Source organism: Rhinolophus sinicus, chromosome 4, assembly GCF_057876585.1.
Source record: "Rhinolophus sinicus isolate RSI-liver-muscle chromosome 4, RSI-T2T, whole genome shotgun sequence".
In the NCBI taxonomy this organism is placed as follows: Eukaryota; Metazoa; Chordata; class Mammalia; order Chiroptera; family Rhinolophidae; genus Rhinolophus; species Rhinolophus sinicus.
In genome coordinates this window covers 85,609,891-85,629,659 of record NC_142504.1, presented here as the reverse complement: position 1 = coordinate 85,629,659, position 19,769 = coordinate 85,609,891, and the positions used below count along the sequence as shown (strand labels likewise).

Below are 19,769 nucleotides of genomic sequence, written 5' to 3'. Positions count from 1 at the left end.
GCATTTTGCTGAGTGATGGTTGCCACCCGTGAAGGATTTGAACTAAGCACTCACTAAGCTCCCATCAAGCTCTTTTCTAGGTATGTGGTAGGAACAATAAGTTGTTTATTTCACAATGTGACATTTATTAATTTTTAGACAGTAGAACAGCATAATCAAGAGACTGAGTAACTGCACTTTAGTCAAATGCCCCGTTGTTCCTTCTGCTGTTACCCTTATAAATTTGAAAATTCACCTTTAATAGTCCATCAACATATTTATTGAATAACGACTATGGGCAGGTACAGAGCTGTGTACCAGGGGAGGTTTGCCAGACACAAGGCTTTTTCTCCCCAGAAGCTTATATTCTAATTGAGGTCATAAAATATATTTCTCTAAATAAGCAACTCATGATATAAAGCAGTAAATAATAAATATAAAATAGTATGATAGATAATAAGTTCTATAAGGAAGTGAGGGGCCTACTTCTTTCTGCTCCAGTAGTTCATCATACATATCCTTATTAGAACAAATATCACATTGTAATTATTTACTTGATGGATATAATATACCTGCCTATCTCCTCTATTAGAATGTTAGCCCCTTGAGGGCAAGGATGCAGTTTTATTCATCATCATATCTACAATGTTTAGCACTTTCTCTGTTATATAACAAACACTTAACATATGCTTGATGAATGAATGAATCAATGAATGAATGAAGTTCACAGGAGGCAGGCGTTTCTTTTGTGTAGCAGAATGTTTAATCTCTGGAGTCAAGATGTCACTGGTTTCAATCTCAGCTCTACCTTTGAAAAGCTGTGTGACCCTGAAAAATGTATTTGCCTTCTCTGCACTTCATTTTGCTCATTGGTAAAATTGTAATAATAGTGTCTTTCTTTATCAGCTGATTTTGCTATGGAACAAATCATCCCAAAAACAGATGGCTTGAAATAGCAGCAATTATTTAGCTCAGAGTACTTACTGCAGGTCAGTACTTCAGACTATGGTGGTTCCTCTGTCTTGGCTGGACTAATTCATACATCTGAGTTCAGTTATCAGGTTAGCTGGGGAATGGCTGGTCAATATGGTATCTCAGCTACCACCAGGCTAACCTGGGCTTTTTTCACATGGCAGCTGGCAGGGTTTGAAGAGGGAGAGTTAAAGTATACAAGGCCTCTTGAGGCTCAGACTTAGAGACGGCACAGACACTTTCGGCATTCTATTGGTCAAAACACGTCACACGGCCAGCTCACATTCGATGGGTGGGGAAATAGACTCCACTCTTGTTGGGAAAGAGCAGCAAACCCACATTATAATGGGGTGTTTATACCAAGAAGGATGAAGATTAGGGTCATTTTTACAATCTGCCATACTCGCTCATACGATCAGCAAGAGGATTAAGAAAACGTCTAAAGGGTTTAGATTAGTGTCTACCACACAAGCAATGAGCTAAATAAGTATTAACTATTATTATTTTACTCGAGGTTGACAGGAAAAGTTTCACAACGGACACGAGAAGAAATTTGAGTTTTACCTTGAGAAATGGGTGGGATTGCTACATAGAGAGAGAACCAAGCCCTCTGGTAAGAACACAACCTAAGTCATGTGAAAGTGGAGTGTGTTCAGAAAACAGCTAACAGACTTCCCAGAAGAATTAGAACTAGATCCTGGGAACCCAGAATGTTTGCCATGGAATTGGGGCTTGACCCTGGGGCAATAGTAAATCATTGGCTTTTGACCAAATGAGCAATAGCACCATATCTTATCTTTTATTGTTATTTCAGACTTTTTTTCTTCAGTAAGCTTCTTGATGCTGATGGCTTAGTGATATCTCTAGCCATATCCACCCATGATTTAAAATAAAAAACTAGAAATTTATGAATTTTATAACTGGTTTTTTCCACTTCCTCGCTTTGAAGGAACTGTGAAGTCCTTTATTCAATTTTATTCCATCAGTCAAATGGGACCATTTCTCTCTTTATCGACCCATTTTAAAATGGCAGCAATCTTTTCTTTTTTTTTTTTCGTTGGGGAATATTGGGGAACAGTGTGTTTCTCCAGGGCCCATCAGTAACCTTGTTAAAAGCTCGTGCTGTAACCAACTAAGCCATCCAGCTGCCCCTCTGGCAGCTCAGAGGCAGCTCATTGTCTTCAATCTAGTAGTAGAGCACACAGCTCACTGGCTCATGTGGGAATCAAACCGGCAACCCTGTTGTTCAGAGCTCGGGCTCTAACCAACTGAGCCATCCGGCCGCCCAATGGTAGCAATTTTAAAGATCAGGCCGCAGGAAGTATTTACTCATGAAAAGAAACACTGGGGACACTACGCTCTGATGTTTATACAATCTGATGATAACTCACAGATCTTAAGCACACAAGGCAAAAATAGGGAAAATATCATGTGGCTGTGCCTTCATGTTAGGCTGCAAAACACTTCTAGAACTTCCCTGAAGATAAACTTGAGTTCATCTAGTCCAGTGGGTTGGTCCTGAGCTATTGGAGCCATTGATCCACCTGGGTCCCTGCCACCCTGAAGGCTGACCAAACTGCCCAGAGCTGGGGCAGCTCTAAGTCGACTGCTCAGCAGTACCTGTTTCCAAATCTTTCCACTGTACATAGTTTAAATGCAGATTCACTGATGAATAATTTTGATAATTCTGTCCAAGTATGAAGACTGCTTGAATTAGATGACTCCATGATCATATTTAATTTTTTTTATAAAACGGTTCTGGCTTCTCTTATGCCATGTGAAAGCCATCCTGCTGAGTGCTCTTGACTAGTCACGTCCTTCCTGCCATTTTAAAAACAATAGTGGCAGAGATGCAAGCCGCTGATAGTGCTCAGCAGGACAGATCAAACACAGAGATGCAATTTCTGTACGTTGAACAGTGAAGTAGGATAAAATTCAAATACTTGCAATCGCTTAGTAGCTAGCATCTGATTGCTGCAAATTGAATCTTTCATAACAGGATTTATTGTAAATAGTGTCATATCATTTGTGAGTTCTACAATAATTTCAGCGAAAGCCAGTGCAAGATGTTGGAGGTGTGAGATATACATGATGTATATGGTAGTTTACACACAGATTATGAAGGGATCTTTTATATTATCAATATTCTTTTTTTAATTGCTTTCAGAATAGCCCTAATTGTAATTTTTTTCCTCTGGAATTTTAAAGAATCTCAAATAGTGTATCTTCAAAGTCCAAAAGAAAACAACCTAACCACTTCATTTTAGCAGTTGTTTTAGAATTGCAATCCCCCAAACCCCCTTACTTCCCCTTCCATTCTAGTTGTTTAATACACATTAAAATTATAGCTAATCAAAATTTTTGAAATGTAGCTTTTATATTGTTTGGAAGCAACAAAGATCCTAGTAATCATAATTAGTGATCAATATATCTTATCAGAAAAAAAATAGAAACTCAAAACTGAGATATTTTGAAGTCTATAAAGCATACCTTAATTCCTTTATGATATAATGGAAAGATGGCAATAATTTAAGTGATCGATACTCTTAATCCACCTTTGGATTTAGTTTCAAACACTTCATTGAAAGCTCATAAAAGATCAACATCAAAGCGTACAATACAAATTGTACCTTGCATGTATGAGATTCTGGTGACACTCTACATGTTTGATAGTTCTAATTCCTAAAGAAACAGAACCCCAAAAGGCGCTATACTATAATCACACAATCTTCCTGTTCAAGACCTAAATAAGGGAAATTCAAAAAAGATAAAACATCAAAATGAATTATAGGGCCCCAAAGATTTGGACAATCTGTTCTCTTTTTTTCTGCTCTAAACAACAACAACAAAATCCTTTTTTATTATTTTACCATATATTTTTATTTTTCTATTATAAATATGATATGAGAATGCAGCATCTTAGCAAGATCGGAATGAAGTAGTCTTACTCTCAGATAATCTAGGACCTCAATAGAGAAGGGCCTTTTTGAGGGATAAATGCTTCAGATCTATCCTTCTTCATTTATTTAAGAGAAAATATCCCATATGCATGTTAATGTTTACCATTCTAAATGGGGAAATCCCAATTTCTCCAGCAAAGAATTTCAGTTTTCCCTCCTCCCTTAAGCAGGTGTCTTTCCATCTCTCACAAATCAAAAGGGAAGGTAAAAAGACAGGCTTTCAGGGGTGCCCTGATGTGTGTTTCAATAAGTTTACTACTAATCAGAGCACATATAAATTAGAATGAATCATGTTCATATATTTAGTAGCAAACAAAACTCAATTTAACTCATGTACAGCTTTCTTTCATGTTCATTTTATTCAAGGGCATACCTTCCTTTTTTTGCTTCCTTTTTTTTTTTTTCTTTCTTTCTTTCTTGGACACCTGCAACCTCCATTGACAACCAAAATGCAGGGCTATAAATGTAAGGGTACAATACATCATGAGATAAGTCTAGAGAACATGTCCTCTACCAAAATGCACATGAATCTCTGGTACAGCTAAAATTTTGGAATCATGTTAGGGTTTGTTGTGCATGCTTAGCAGGGTCAAAAATGTGAGTTCTATGTGGTGGTCCTTATCTATCAGACAATCTCCAAAGTTGAAAGGTTACATTTGCGAAATTGCAGCTGGGTTTCCTAGCATTTGATTCTAGCTCCTGCAAATCAAAGACTCCTAATTGAAAGACAAATCTGACAATATGATAATCTCCCCCCAAAAAAGAAGCTGTGACTTCTGAACCCTTATCTGTTGAAGAGCTGACAGAGAAGTTCAGAGATGGTTGTTTAACCAGACAAAATGATAGAGAAAATATGTTTTCCAACAAGAGCGTAAAGCTTGAATAGTGCAGGGAAACACATGTAAAGCAAAAGGCTGTTCTCTATTCTGTCTACCATCTCTGCTTCCCCCACCCCCAGTTCATACACTCAGCCACTCACCTCTTAGGCAAGGGCTAGTGTCTTCCAAGTCAGACTCACTCCTCAAATACCAGGACAGTGTAAAGTAGCATCTTGGCATACTTTGCAATCAGACGGTTTCTGCATTTCATAGTGGGGTGGGGGGTGAAAGGGAAAAGCAGCATACCAATGTAGTGAAATCTGGAAACAACAGTATATATACAGACAAAAAAAAAGTTTGCATATTGCACAGAGCGCTTGAAGATCATAAATCTATGCATGAGAAAGATGTAGTGGAAATTTTGGGGGGGATTAGAGTTTATTTTTGTCATCTCTGTGAGACAGCTACTCATTCATCCAGATCACAGCTAAGAAAAAAGCTGGTCACAGAAATTAGCAGTTTCAGCTCAGCAGCGAAGTCGCCAGCCTGTGAAGGCAGAGAGAAATTGACTAATTAGCAATGCGCACTAAAACTTGACGGTTCTTTATAGAGAGAGAGAAGAGAGAGGGAGAGAGAGGGAGAGGGAGGGAGGGGGGGCACGCTTTTTCCCCTTCTTTCTTCCAAAGATGTTTGAAATCGCAGTCATTTACGCTCGACAATTTTTACAATAGCCTTGAGCCATAATTTTGCGAGTCTCTCCAGCATCCATCCCCCTGTATGGTCTCTCTCTACTGGCCAAGCACGACCGTTTCTCTCCCCAACCGTGGATTTCCTATTACTCTCGTTACGACTCACTGAGCCCCAGGCCCAAGGATAATGATGTGTTGTTTCTTGGTAGCATAATTTGTCACACGTACATTTTTTCTTCTTCTTCTCTTGCAGAAAGCTCTGCTCCCTCTCTCTCTCTCCCTCTCTCTCCCTCTCTCTCTCCCTCTCTCTTTCTCTCTTTTCTCCCTCTCCTACATTTTCTTGCTGTTGCTAATTCATGGTGATCAAATGATGTACGACAAAATAAATTGTAAAGAGTGACTGCCTGGAGTTGGGAACCAGAAGGTGTTTTCCCCCTCCCAAGGAGAGAGCAAACCTTTAAAAAAGGAAGGACAATTGATTTTTGGGGGGGAGCTTAAGTGAGCCTTGACTTTGCAGCTGGTTGAAAGCAGGTAAGTTTCTGGCCTTGTGTCTGCCTTCTGTGTATTTTGTTCTGTCTTTTGGGTTGTTGGGGTGGGGGAGGGACGGGGAGGGAATCTTGTGGGGGGGTTAGTTGTGTGGCAAACGCTCGTAAAGAATAAAACTATTGCAAGAAATAAGCAGATAAGGGGGAAAGGCAAAGGAGAACAAGAAGGAAGGGAACAGGAAGAGATGGGGTGGGGGGGAGAGACAACGAAGCGGGGAGAGCGAGAGCGAGGTATGACCCGGTCCACTTAAAGGGAGAGACTCTGGGAGATGTTTCAGGAAAGCCTAAGCTTGGGGGGCGAGTGTAGGGGGATGCTGCCGGGGGAGGGAGCTCGAGGGAGGTTAGGGTCCACCTGAAACGGGATGGTAAAGTGAGTCGAGAGGAGCCCAGTCCGGTATAAATAGGAAGCCGGCGATCCAGGACCGGCGCCAGGCAGGGCAGAGTGAACCGCAGTGGAAGGGGCAGGTCCAGCGGGATCCCTCTGAGCCGGGTGGCGGCGGAGGTGGCGGCAGCGGCTATTCCCTGCTGGCGGGCGCGCAGTCGGGATGTGGGCAGAGGGTCTCTTTCTGCTCAGCCCTAGAAGGTGCAATTACAGGTTAAGGACCTGCCATATCGATTTCGCCTAGCCTTCGCCTATCCTGCGTTCCGCCACCTAGATATGGGCGGCTCAGACTTTTTAGAGAAGTAGTTACAGGGCCAAGGGAGTGGGGGTGTCCGAATGGGGGGCTTGCTGGGGGCTGTACCGAGTGGCTTGGAGGGAAGCTTCTGTTGTGGGCGACGAAGCTGGGTGGGATGCAGAAACCCCCTAAGGAACTGCACCCCTACCCCCCCCCCACGCCACATTGGACAGCCCCCACCCCTCCCCCCACACCTGCCTGTTAACTTGAACTTCTCAGTTACTGGAGTTAAAGCCACTGCGCATGGTGCCCCGGAGGAAGGACCGTCTACAGGAATCCCTCTGGCTCGTGCTGTAAATCCACCCCGGTAGCCCCACTTCCTCCTTCCTCATCTTCCTCAGTGCTGCCCCGCGAGGGAAGGGGAGATACAAGTCTGAACTTCCGCGCCTTAAAATGCAGAGGGCGGGGGAGAGGGGACCGGGGTGAGGGGCTGGAGGGATTCTCCTGCCAGGTTTAAAAGCGTCTCGGGAAAATTAGCAAAACTGAGTGGTGACGGGGAAGCCAACAGTTTGCGAAGCGGGGAAGCAGGCAGGGCCCGGGTGAGGGAAATGAGGTAGAATTGATAAGGACAGCTCCCTCCTCTGCCGAGTCCACTGAGCTGGTCCTCACCGCGCTCCGCTGCACTTTCCCGGGAGAAGAAAGGGCTTTATCTGCTCCCACATACTATTAGCCGAAGAGTTTCTCGGGACAACACGGATAATCGAAGGGGTTCCCACCTTTTGGAGGGCTAAGAATCGCCCACCCGCACGCTTGTCAGGCCCCCTTTCCTACCCACCCACCCAAACTGGAACAACTGCGTGCGACACCCAAAGCTTCCGGCACAAGTTGACCTGGAACCTCCGCTGTCGGTCGCCTCTGCGCTCTCGGCGCACCCCTGGGTCCCCATTCCCCGGCCTTTCCCTTCATCCGGCCCGGCATGGACACAAGCCCACGAGGTGTCTTGGCCTCAGCCGCCACTTTGCCGTCGCTGCTGCCACCGCAGTCGCTGCCAAGAACCTAGCCCGGGTGGTTTTAGGAAAGTGAGGGACGAAGTGTGTGGGCGGTGGCAAGAGGAGTAGCAGGTTGCAGAACGGGAGCCCGGACCCCAGACAGGGTCCTTCTGGTGGCACTCACGGATCCAGCGCCTTCAGACCTTCCCCCTAGGGTCGGGGTCCAGACGCACGCCCAGCCGAAGCCAAGCTGAGCACTGACTGTTGTTCTTCGCCCTCCCCTCCCCTCCACACCCTTCCCCACCCCGGCCACACCCCACCCCCTCCACTACCCTTCTCCCCTCCCTCCCATCCCCCACCCCTGTCTGCCAGGCTGGAGGAGGGTTTAAAGCCAGGTGCGCAGAGTCAGCTCGCCATGTCCAGATCCGGGGACAGGACCTCCACCTTCGACCCCAGCCACAGCGACAACCTGCTGCACGGCCTCAACCTGCTGTGGAGGAAGCAGCTGTTTTGCGACGTGACCCTGACGGCCCAGGGCCAGCAATTCCACTGCCACAAGGCCGTGCTGGCCTCCTGCTCGCAGTACTTCCGATCGCTCTTCTCCAGCCATCCCCCTCTCGGGGGAGGGGTCGGCGGCCAGGACGGCCTGGGAGCCCCCAAGGACCAGCAGCAGCAGCCTCAGCAGCAGCCGCCACAGCAACAGCCGCCACCGCCACAGGAGGAGCCCGGGACTCCTTCCTCCTCCCCCGACGACAAGCTGCTGACCAGTCCCCGGGCCATCAACAACCTGGTGCTGCAGGGCTGCTCGTCCATTGGGCTGCGACTGGTGCTCGAGTACCTCTACACGGCCAATGTGACCCTCTCCCTGGACACAGTGGAGGAGGTGCTGTCGGTCAGTAAGATCTTGCACATCCCCCAGGTCACCAAGCTCTGCGTGCAGTTCCTCAACGACCAGATCTCGGTGCAGAACTACAAGCAGGTGTGCAAGATCGCAGCGTTGCACGGCCTGGAGGAGACCAAGAAGCTGGCCAACAAGTACCTGGTAGAGGATGTGCTGCTGCTCAACTTCGAGGAGATGCGCGCCCTGCTGGACTCGCTGCCGCCCCCCGTGGAGTCAGAGCTGGCACTCTTCCAGATGTCCGTGCTGTGGCTGGAGCACGACCGCGAGACCCGCATGCAGTACGCGCCCGACCTCATGAAGCGCCTTCGCTTCGCGCTCATCCCGGCCCCGGAGCTGGTGGAGCGGGTCCAGTCAGTGGATTTCATGCGCACCGACCCGGTCTGTCAGAAGCTGCTGCTGGACGCCATGAACTACCACCTGATGCCCTTCAGGCAGCACTGCAGGCAGAGCCTGGCCAGCAGGTAAGAGACAACAAAGAGGAGAGCTGGGGGACGGGGGGAGCCCAAGAGGCCGGAGGGAGGGGAGGGGGCAGGAAGGAGGGGGGAAAGGGGTGGGCTCGGCGGGAGGCTCTGGCAGGCTGAAAACAACGCAAACAAACAATTCAGACAGTGTGGGGAAAGTTGATTTCATAGTCGCTGAAAGGTCAACAGGAAACTGGCCTGAGAGCATCCCTGAGCACTAGAAAGCCCATGTTCTCAATATCCCCAGAGTGAGAAATGTGGGAACTGTGGACCACAATTGACAAGTAGGTGAACCAAAGGCCAGGGCAGTTGGAAGTGCAGCTCTGGGACCCTCTCTATCCAATCCACCCTCCAAATCTCAAAATGAGCTTGCTTAAGGAAGAGAATTCTGCCTTGAGAAGTTCCCACCCTACTTCACCTCTGTCCTGCCTTGGACGTGAGCAGAGGAGCCTGTCGATGGCCAGAAAGGAAAGCTTTCATTCTTTCTGTCAGATGCTCAAGTGGTTGTTTGTTTGTTTGTTTGTTTGTGGTTGGGGTCTGCTCCCTTTGGAGGTTTGAGCTCCAACATGCTTTGTCTAGCAGGGTCGAAATTCCTGCATCACATACCCAGACAAACTTTTCTATCTTGTGGAAAGCCTTTCCTCTTCACTTTTAAAGGAGAGCAAAGCAAGAGATTTCAGAGTGTCAGAGTGAAAATGCCTAGTGGCTCTCATGTCAAAAGGGAGCTCAGTTGAAAATTGGGAGGAGGGGAGTCATCTGACCACAGTTAGGTCTGTGTGTCTGCTGAGAAGTCACAAAGAAATTGGAGAGTTGTGGCTGTTGCTGCTATTTGGAATCTGTCGTGTGTGTGTGTGTGTGTGTGTGTGTGTGTGTGTGTGTGTGTGTGTATTGTAAACAGGATTTCATGTCAAAGGGGAGAAACAATGCCTTTTAAAAATGCTGTTGAGATTTTTCAAAAGGGGGGGGTGTTAGGACTGGACAATCATTTTATTGGCTCCAATTTTAAAACCCTTTTTAATGATATAGCAGAGGGTTGCTTTCTCCTTTTAGAAAAGCAGTCTCTTCTCAATTTCTCATGACAAAACATCATGATTCCAGATGCCAGCCTACCTCAGTCTAATCCAGAATGTTGCATTAGCAGGTGCATGGTTTAAAAATCCATCATGGCATTTTCCCATTCAGGAGGATGGGGTTCACTTTGCACAGCCTTATGGAACTAAATGTTAATTTTTTTCCATGATGATGTTTCTGCCAGACCTAGGTAACTGAAGTTTTAAGAAATGGGAGCTATTCTCTGTAGTTGTTTACGCAGCACTAGTGTTCAGGTGAGGCCCACAGGAGGCATAGGAAACCTCGAACTTAGAAATCTTGTAAGTTGATTCTTCAAATATTTGTGAGAGATGAGTTAATCAATTGTGGTGTCAAAAGATGACAGCAAGACAATAGCACAAGCAAGAATTCAAACCCCTGTGTGCTTGAATAGTGAACACCGGAATCCAAGTGAGAACAAGAAAGCAGAATATATTTTTATTTTGTAAGAGTTTTTCATTTGTCTAAAGATCAAAATAGTAAGCTTAGTGTGATGGGCAAATGTCATCATACCATGGGCATTGGTGATTAATATTCTGTTATTTTAACTTTTATAACTTTAAGTGACCTATAAACATACTTAACTTCATATGTGTCATCAATTTAGTATATATCATACACATTCAAGGTTCAGACAACACCGTTATAGTCCTGAACATACATTTGTTCACTTTTTTAAAAATATGTACAATCTAGTATAAATTCATAAACCCAGAAGGACAGTAAAATTAATATTTAGCTTGTTCTAAGAGTAATTTGGGGAAATGAGCATTATAAATTTGATCCAATAAATAATTTCTGAAGCCCTCCATGCACTTTTGTCTAATAAGTATGTTCTAGGGTTAAATGTTAGAGAGTTGACTTTCAAAATGCAAAATCCTTTTCCCACCTTAGTCTGGATTCAGTACACCAGCTGGGACCTGCTGGCTCTGTCCTGGTGGATGGTTGAGATACCAGGCTGCCTGGCTCCGTGACGACACCTTCCAGCTTCACTGGGCCACATCATTTGAAGGATATGTAGTGGTGTCTGACCACTGAATGCTTACAAGTGTCATGGATGCTGCAAGAATCTGATTCTTCTGCATAGGAAGAAATTGTATTTTCCTTTAAAAGCAGAAGATACAGAAAATAGTTCATGTGAACCTATTATTGATCTCAACATAATTTATTGATCTAACATAATTTAGATTATTGGTAACTACAGCATTTTGATTTTTAGGGACTAGTGACTTTCTAATTTTAATTCATAGAAAGGATGCAAGAATAATCATCAAGTTCTTAACTTTAATGTAGACAAAAATGGTATAAGTTGTAATCAATAGCACTATATTGGCCCATTTATTATATATAGCATCAGCATAATATAAAAACATTCCTTCAGCCTTACATATAGTTTTAAAAGAGATAAATGTGTTAAACAATTGGTTTTGCAATTGCATCACTTTTATTGAAGACAATTGAATGGAAAGCCATTGTATTTATTACTTTTTATCTACCTGTAGTGCTTAAAGTCCAAATATGAAAGAGTTCCTCAAATTCAGAAAAGGAGTTGGAAAATTAAAATTGACAAGTTTGTTGGAATTAGAACAAAATATAAGCAAATGAAATAACTTCAAAGAGAATTTACTTATTAAGAATATATGTTATCTATAGAAAGTAGGTCTATTAATATAACAAATTTAAACAGTTTTGTAAATATTGTTAAGTAATTTTGAATATTTATTAAGTCTAGAAAGATAAAGTAATCCAAGCATAAACACTTTATAAATACTCAAATTAATTTTTAATTTGTGCTCTAGTTGCTTAGTTTTTCTAAGCATGTCATTTATGCTCAGATTCATATTTTATTTTATTATTCTTATTTAAGCATTAAGGATAATAAATTAAAAATAAGAGACTTATTATCTTATATTCAAATGTATACATAACTAATTTAAAACAACAGAACTTGAGTAGACAAAAATTAAAATATTTTGAAGTCTTGTTTCTTTTTTCTTTATTATTGTAAGAAATACAAAACTTCAGATATAAGTTATTGGAAAAGTTTCTGGAAAAGTCATTATTAAAGGCTTCTAAAGCATGAAAATTTAGTTTAATAAAGTAACATGACTTGCAATGTTTGGAATATCAAGAAGTAAACATCAGAAGACTTATAGTCTAAGTTTATCTTAAGTAAACCCAAAAGTTTCTTTATTTGTATTTTTAAAATTTTAATGCATAATTTAGTAATTGTCCCAAATAAATCAAATTGAACTGGATTAATTAATTCCTCTTTTACCTTTTCATTGCACCTCACACAATGTAACAGTTAGATAAATGCTTACTGAAAGTTGAAGGAATTAAGATTCTAAAATAAAAAATCTTCAGCATTGCATTTCACCAATATCTTTCTAAATACACGTTACCATTGTACATGACAAAATTCCATTGAACAAGGAAAACACCTGTAGCAGAAATGCTATCATGAAAATGATTACATTTTTAAAACATTTAACCACCAGCTGTTACAGTCTCATGTACAGTTCAGTATGAAAGTATATTTTCAAGATATTATATTTTATAGAACATAGAAGATGACCTTATAAAGATTTCACCTTCTACAAAACATAATCTATTTAAAGATGTCACATAAATTAACGTAAAAATCTATTTAGACATCAGGAATACTAATTATCTATTTGCTAAAACAACTTGCAATGATTAAAAAGCTGTTAGATTTTCTAATACCGGTACACACTTTCGATTCCTGGCTTTGGTGTTCAGAAAGTGTTTCTTTAAATGGAAGACAATATTTCCTATTGGTTCTCTTTCTGAGAACTGAATAATAACCTTAACAAAACAAACTAATTGTATCCATGCATTCTCTAAATTGTTCCTTCCCTTTATACCAATTTCATATCCTCAGATTAGAAGTTGTTAGGCAGTTAAATTTTGTATCAGAAGTTACTCAACCATTCAAAATACAATTTGTTTATTGTCTGAAACAGGACCATTGATTACAAATTATATCACGGGTTTGGGAGACAAATTGTTATATTCTACAATCAGAAGGAAATTAGAATAGATATTAATTCTTTGTATTGGCTTAAAGTGCTTACTGACAAAAGTGGACATATTCAAATTTTAAGTCATACTTATAGTGTTTTTTCCATATTTAGGAACATGTTGAGGTTTACTCATTATCTTAGCTAATTTCTAAGTATCTCAATTTTCTTAACACAAAATTGCAGTCAAAAATATGTTACTTTACTTCATACCAGGTGAAGTTCCAAGCATTTTACAAATGTTATGTTAATTTACTTCATGTTCATAATAGCCCTAAGTGATGGGTACAATCATTAGCCTCATTTTATAGATAGGAAGACTGCTGCACAGAGAAGTTAAGCATTCTACCTATGGTTGCAAAGCTGGTAAGTGGTGGAGCCAAAGTCTGAGTCAAGACTCTTGAGTCTGTGTTCTCATCCACAGTGTTTCGCTTCTTGCTGTGAGCTCTTCTATGCCAGGATATAATCTGGTGATTGTTCTTAGAGTTATATACAAATTTTAGACTTTCCTTTTGGAAAGAAACTTGTGATGGTTAAATATGAATGTATCTGACTTTAAAAGAAGTTAGGAGAGGTATTCTTCTAGGCCTGGGATTGGCTTTTTATTCCCCCCCTCCCCCCCCCAGTAAAAGGCGAAGTAGTAATTATTTTAGGCTTTGGGGAGTGGTGGAATCACACATTCTCTGTTGAAACTACTCCGTTCTTCCCTTGTGGCACAAAAGCAGCTACAGACAATATGTAAATAAATGGGCATAGCTCTGTGAAAGGAAAACGTCATTTGTAGACACTGAAATTTCATGTAAGTTTCACATCATAAGATATTATTCTCCTTTTGATTTTTTTCAACCACTTAAGAATGTAAAAACCATCCTGTGTATATAGGCTGTATTTAAAAAAAGGAGGCAGGCTGGATTTGTTCTGTGAGTCACAGTTTGTCAACCCCCATTCTTGGCACTTGGGAGACATCAATAAACAAGATGGACACAAAATTTTCTCCTTATTCTAGTGGAAAGTATCCCATTGGTCTTTCTCTTTCCACTTGGAAAGAATTCAAGTCTAAATAATTCTACCAAGCCAAATTAGAATTTCAACGTTCCATAATAAGACTTAAGAATTTAAATAATGATCCCAGGGAGGTAAATAATGGTTCATTAAAACAGGGAATGAGTTGCTCATTTTTTCAAGCATATAGATGCTTGGATATAGAATCAACTACCATAGATCGGTCATTATTCAGATGAGGGTTAAATGTCTTTTCTATGGTATTTTAATAATTTCCAGTTGGAAACTAGAGTAGTTAGGTAGGTAGATTTACCCCCACTACTTCCTGAGCTTGACGTGCATATATGCAGCAAATTAATCTAGGGATACAAATGAATTTGTGAACAGTTATTTTTCTAAACGCCAACCTGTATCTCTAGCTGTTTTGATCAAAGGGCATGTGTTGTCAGCATGCCTGACTTCTGAGTAAATCAGATGGATTGAGTACAGTATATCTACAGAAGCTCCCTGCCTCCTCCAAAGTCAGTAACCTCTGGAGTAACCTCATGCTGTTGTAGGTTTGGCCTATGTGTTTATCTCTCTCTCTCCACCCCCTTCCCCATCAGACAGTGACTTCTGTGAATATTTGTAATCAAAGCACTTAACTCATTGCCTGACCTTGATCCAGAAATGTGAATTCAATGTGAATTGGTATTGGTCTTAAATACAATTGAGGTCGACACTTAGGATCTGGCTCAGTTTAGTGTGAGAGGAAAGCCAAAATTATTTCCTACTGGTCTACCATACTTAGTTATTAGTTCTGACATTAAAGGGCTAAATAACGAGGTTGTTGAGATTTGTCCTTATGATATTAATTTACTAAAAAACAAACAAACAGAATGAGTCAGTCTATTTTAAATACATCAATAAAAATAAGAACTTTCAGTTTAGCCATGAAAAAATTATTGTGAAAATAAAACAAACCAAAACAAAGCCTTGAAGCCTGGATTCGAACCAAGAGGTTTTTTTCCCCCCAGATTTCTGTGCAAAGGAGCACTATAGTGGTATCAGCCTCGTTTCTGTGAGGACAATAGAAAGCTATTCGTGTGAGTGATACTTACAAGTGATAAATACAACAGGTAGCAGCCTGAATTACCAAAATGCCTGTATATTTTAATAACATAAAATAAGATTACTCTAATTGGAAATTTATTCTGTTTATATTTTGTTTCAAGAAAACCATTTTAACAACTGTTATGCCATAAATGTTTATGCCTTCTGTCATTCATTTAGAATTTCAGAAAATATATTTATCGTCATGTCCTTTCCATTAACTTCCAAGATAATTTATGATGCATGAATTACTACTGATGATGGCTTTAAAGCAAAACAAATAAACCCTATTATGATAGGGGCAGGGAAGTGAGTTAACCAGGGAAAGGACTCTCAATTGTCACATAGATAATACAGTAAATATGTCCATTTTACTGTAAATATCAGAAGGGCTTATATAGTCACAAATAATATCAATGAAAATGGGGTTAGAACTATTCGCAACATTAGAAGCAGAAAGGTACTAGAGAAAGCCTACCACATTGAAGAAATGAAAATAGCAAATATTTATGATGTGAAGAAAGAAAGCAAATCACAGGGAAGTGAAAAGAGAAGAAAAACAAGCAGTAAGGAAAATGCAAGGGAATATGGGAAATCAAATAAATTATTAAGAGATAAGCCATCTGAAAAAGAAATAGCAGTAAAAGAGGATGGACAAGGAAATTCTGGAGCTTTGAGAGGAGGTGTCAATATCTGTTGGACAAATAATTACAAATTTAGAAGCATTTAAATCACTATATACCCAACTTCTATAATTTACAGAGTTAAAGGTCGAGTTCCATTAAAAAGAAAAATCGTCCTCAAAAAAATATATATATATAGTTTTTCCACAAGAAAAAAAAGTCACTTGTGGTAACTTCACTCCTATAATTCGATTCAGTTCAATAATTATATAGTTGTAATTTGAGTTAATCAAGATGTTTTATAAAACATCTTTGTTCTTGTGCTAAATGCATTATTTTCACAAATATCAGGGTTCATAGGGGACGGCCTATTATGTCAACAAAAGGAGATGTAAATATTACTGCATTCTTTATAAAATCATCTTAATTCCTAGTATAATTGGAGCTGGCAGCCACCTGAGAACCAACGGGATCTTCACAACCTTGAGCAGCTTTTCTAAACCCATAATCATGACCATGCCAGGCCCACAATGCAAACTTGGGGTGATGCATTGCAGTTTACCACTAACAAGAAATTCTGCTGTGGAATATCCCCCAGATTTGTACTGAACATATGCAATGCTCCCAGCTCTGTGCTAGGTTCTGAGATATAGAGTTGAACAAGACAGACACATTCTTGACTTCATGTAGTTTACAGTCTAAGAAAAAAAGAGTTAACGTGAATCAGACTGGTAATACATGCTAGAGATTAGAAAAGTGCCATTTGCTAGGAGACCGTATAAAAGAGTTCTGTAACCTTGTCAGAGTGGCCAAAGAAGACTTTCTTTACAAAAGAGGTTTAAGATGAGCCTTGAAAGATGAGCTATCCAAGTAATGAGTCTGGGCAGAAGGCAGGGTAGGCAGTTGGGGTAAGAACAAGCTCAGAGACCAGTACATGCAGGAGCATCTAGACAGAACAGAGTTTGGTACCTTCTAGGAACTGAAAGAAGGTATGTATGGCTAGAGATTACGCAGGAAGGGTTGTCCAAGTTTTCGAAGAAATTGTAGGCTCTGCTAAGGATTATCCACTACATGAATGAATTCCATAGTGAAAAAAATCAGCATGCTTTTTATTTGAACTGAGAAAATAAGTAATACTTTGGTATTACTGGTGGAAACACTGCTGCCTTTGAAGTCATAAGCCTAAATGTGTGTTTTTAGCTCTACTTTAGCTGAGTCCTACATCAATATAATGGGTTAATAATTAGAGTTCTTCTTGCTAGCATTTTGGTCAGAATCAGCTGAGATAATAAAAAAAACTACGTAAACAGAAATGCTCTTTAAAATTAATTTATTAAAAAAAGATACATTAAGCAAAATGTACCTGAATACATGTTTGCCTACAAAGAAAACTCTCGAATATGTCTGGGATTTCACTGACAGCACAGAATTTGTCAGGGACTTTTAAAACCAGAAGAAGAAAGTTGAAGTGACCCAAAGGTGAACCGAAGGGCATCGAAAAGGAAGTGGGAAAATTAGAGTTTCTGATTGCTCTCAGCCATTTATATGTAATTCTTCAAAGGGAAAATGATGGCCTGGTTAGCTGTAAAAGTCTTGCTGTTCTTCCTTTCATAGAGAAGAGTTCCTCTTCATTTTCATCTCATAAACTCAAGCTTGGAGGCTTCGTTTTCTGCCGCTCCCAGAGCCTCTCCCATACATATGTCTGTTTCTCTGCTCCCAGTGCGCCTGGGAGCGGGTTGGTACATTGCACCTGCGCAGGGACGCTGAACTTCCTCAGCTCAGCTGGGCCACCGTATGGAGACTGGCTCACTGGAGGCTGCAGAGAAGTGAACTGAAGAATTACAGTCGGTTTCACTTCCCTGCCTTATGTGCCTTCAGGTGCCTCTGAAGACAGACGAGGCCAGTGAAACGGAGTGGAGGAGGAAGAGAGAAAGCACCAGTACTAGAGAGAAAGAGTTCCTGAAAATATAGGGCTGTTGTCGAAAAATGTGGATAGATGGGTGTGTGTGTGTGTCTGTGTGTGTATCCACAGTGCATATTGTTGGGTGCCAGCTTTGAATTTTCTGTACAGTGACTTCTGAGATGTGTTTTCATCAGCTAAAGGTCTATTTTGTATGTCGGGGTAGAGGCGGGATAGTCAGCAATTCACACAGCCTGTCACTGAGTGAGGACTTACTGGGTTGGGAGGGTCAATTTTTCATCAAAAAGAAAATAGTTATATTTGTGAATCCTAGAACAAAGCAGCAGACCAGTGTCTGGCCCTCGTTTTTATTTAGCACCCCTCAAAACTTACCACATCAGAACATCCTGGGCAAATGGAAAGGATGAGAAGAAGAATGTAAAATCTGTGAGTTTGAGAGGGAAACTTTGAAGGAAAAACTTTAATGCCTTAAAGATGCACACTAGGACCTCAGCATTTTCTTCCTCATATGCATTAACAGGGTTTCACTGATACTGTGAGGGATCCCAGCCAATACTGGTGTATTACAGAGGCAGAAGTATGTGCCTCATAGCACAGAACAATTTGGTGGATTGGTTACTATGACAACTGTACCACTACTGTCAGTGGCAATTCCTGTACTCTCCCTGTCTTAGGTTTTCACAAGTATTCACTCCAAAATTACATTTGTCAGAAGGGACTACACTGTAAAGCTAAGATACACAGAGACAAAGAGAGAGAGATATGCGAATGAAAGAGAGAATATGGTATAATAGGAGGTTCAAATAGAAAGGTTATGTTATGATGCAAATATCTTAAACAGTTCTATTGCATAGTAATTAAGACCTAAAAGTCAGACAGAGGTGGGTCAAATCCCACCTTGACCACTTGCTTGCAAGCTGGCTTTCCTTGGGTAATGTACTTAACCTATTTTCAGATTGTTTACCTATAAAATGTATGTAATAATGCCTGCATCATTAGGGCAATTCTGAGTGTTGGATGAATACATGTACAACACTTAACATAGTGGCTGGCTGTGAATACTTAATAATCGATAACTTTTCTTTTTATAGGAATAGTTCTATTTATAACTAATTTGCCTTTCTGTTAATTTGTTAGGACTCCTAACTCCACACAATATGTTCATTCTAGAACTGGGTTCTCACAGCCTGAGTCTCAAGTGCTGCTCTGACAGTGATAATGTTTCTGCTGAGTGTCCGTTTTATCCACCACTGAGTGAACTACAGAGCTTAGACCAATCATGAAGTCTGTTCCAGACTCTTGATCTATCCATGTCAGCAATTAGAAAAGTTAGGAAAAACCATGGTGGATTCACATTAAACAGCTTTCTTGAGATGTAATTTACATGCCATTCAATTCACCCATAAAAAATGTATAATCCAATGCTTTTTAGTATATTCACAGAGTTGTGCAGCCATCACCACAATTAATTTTAGCCCATATTTATCACCCTCACAAAAGACCACATACCCTGTCCAACCCCCACAGCCTTAGGCAACCTCTGATCTACTTTCTGTCTCCATAGATCCATAGATTTGCTTATCCTGGACATTTCATATAAATAGAATCATACAATATGTGGTCTTTTTGACAGACTTCTTTCATGTAGCATAATGTTTCAAAGTCCATCCACAGTGTAGCATGTAGTACTACATTCCTTTTCATGACGTAATAGTATTCCATTGTATGGATATACCACTTTATTTATCAGTTGATGAACATTTGCGTTGTTTCCACTTCTTGCTATTATGCATAACGCTGCTATGCACACTCATGTACAAGATTTTGTATGGGCATATGTTTTCATTTCTCTTGGTTATATATCTAACAGTGGAATTGCTGGGTCATGTGGCATTCAGTTAACATTGAACAAATGTTTAATGTTTTGAGAAACTGTCAGATTGTTTTCCAAAGCAGTTGTACCATATTGCACTCTCACTCTGCGTATAAAGGTTCTGATTTCTCCACATCCTCTCCAACACTTATTATCAGTCTTTTTTACTATAGCTATCCCAATGGATATGAAGT

The 19,769-nt window shown here is 40.8% G+C and overlaps 1 protein-coding gene and 1 long non-coding RNA gene across 2 annotated transcripts in view; one reads left to right on the top strand and one right to left on the bottom strand.

Moving 5' to 3' along the window:
• Window positions 1–5,148: 5,148 nt before the first annotated feature.
• LOC141573150 (uncharacterized) lies at window positions 5,149–7,945 on the bottom strand. The gene is made up of 2 exons (XR_016021159.1): window positions 6,316–7,945; window positions 5,149–5,275 (listed from the first exon to the last, which is right to left on the bottom strand). It is a non-coding gene; the product is annotated as an uncharacterized LOC141573150 (long non-coding RNA).
• A 39-nt stretch (window positions 7,946–7,984) lies between these two features.
• The window catches only part of KLHL14 (kelch like family member 14), a 96,593-nt gene continuing 84,808 nt past the window's right edge, over window positions 7,985–19,769 (top strand). The window contains exon 1 of the mRNA XM_019740783.3: window positions 7,985–8,931. Within this exon, the coding sequence (XP_019596342.1) occupies window positions 7,985–8,931 (947 nt within the window). The remainder of the gene's footprint in view (window positions 8,932–19,769) is intronic.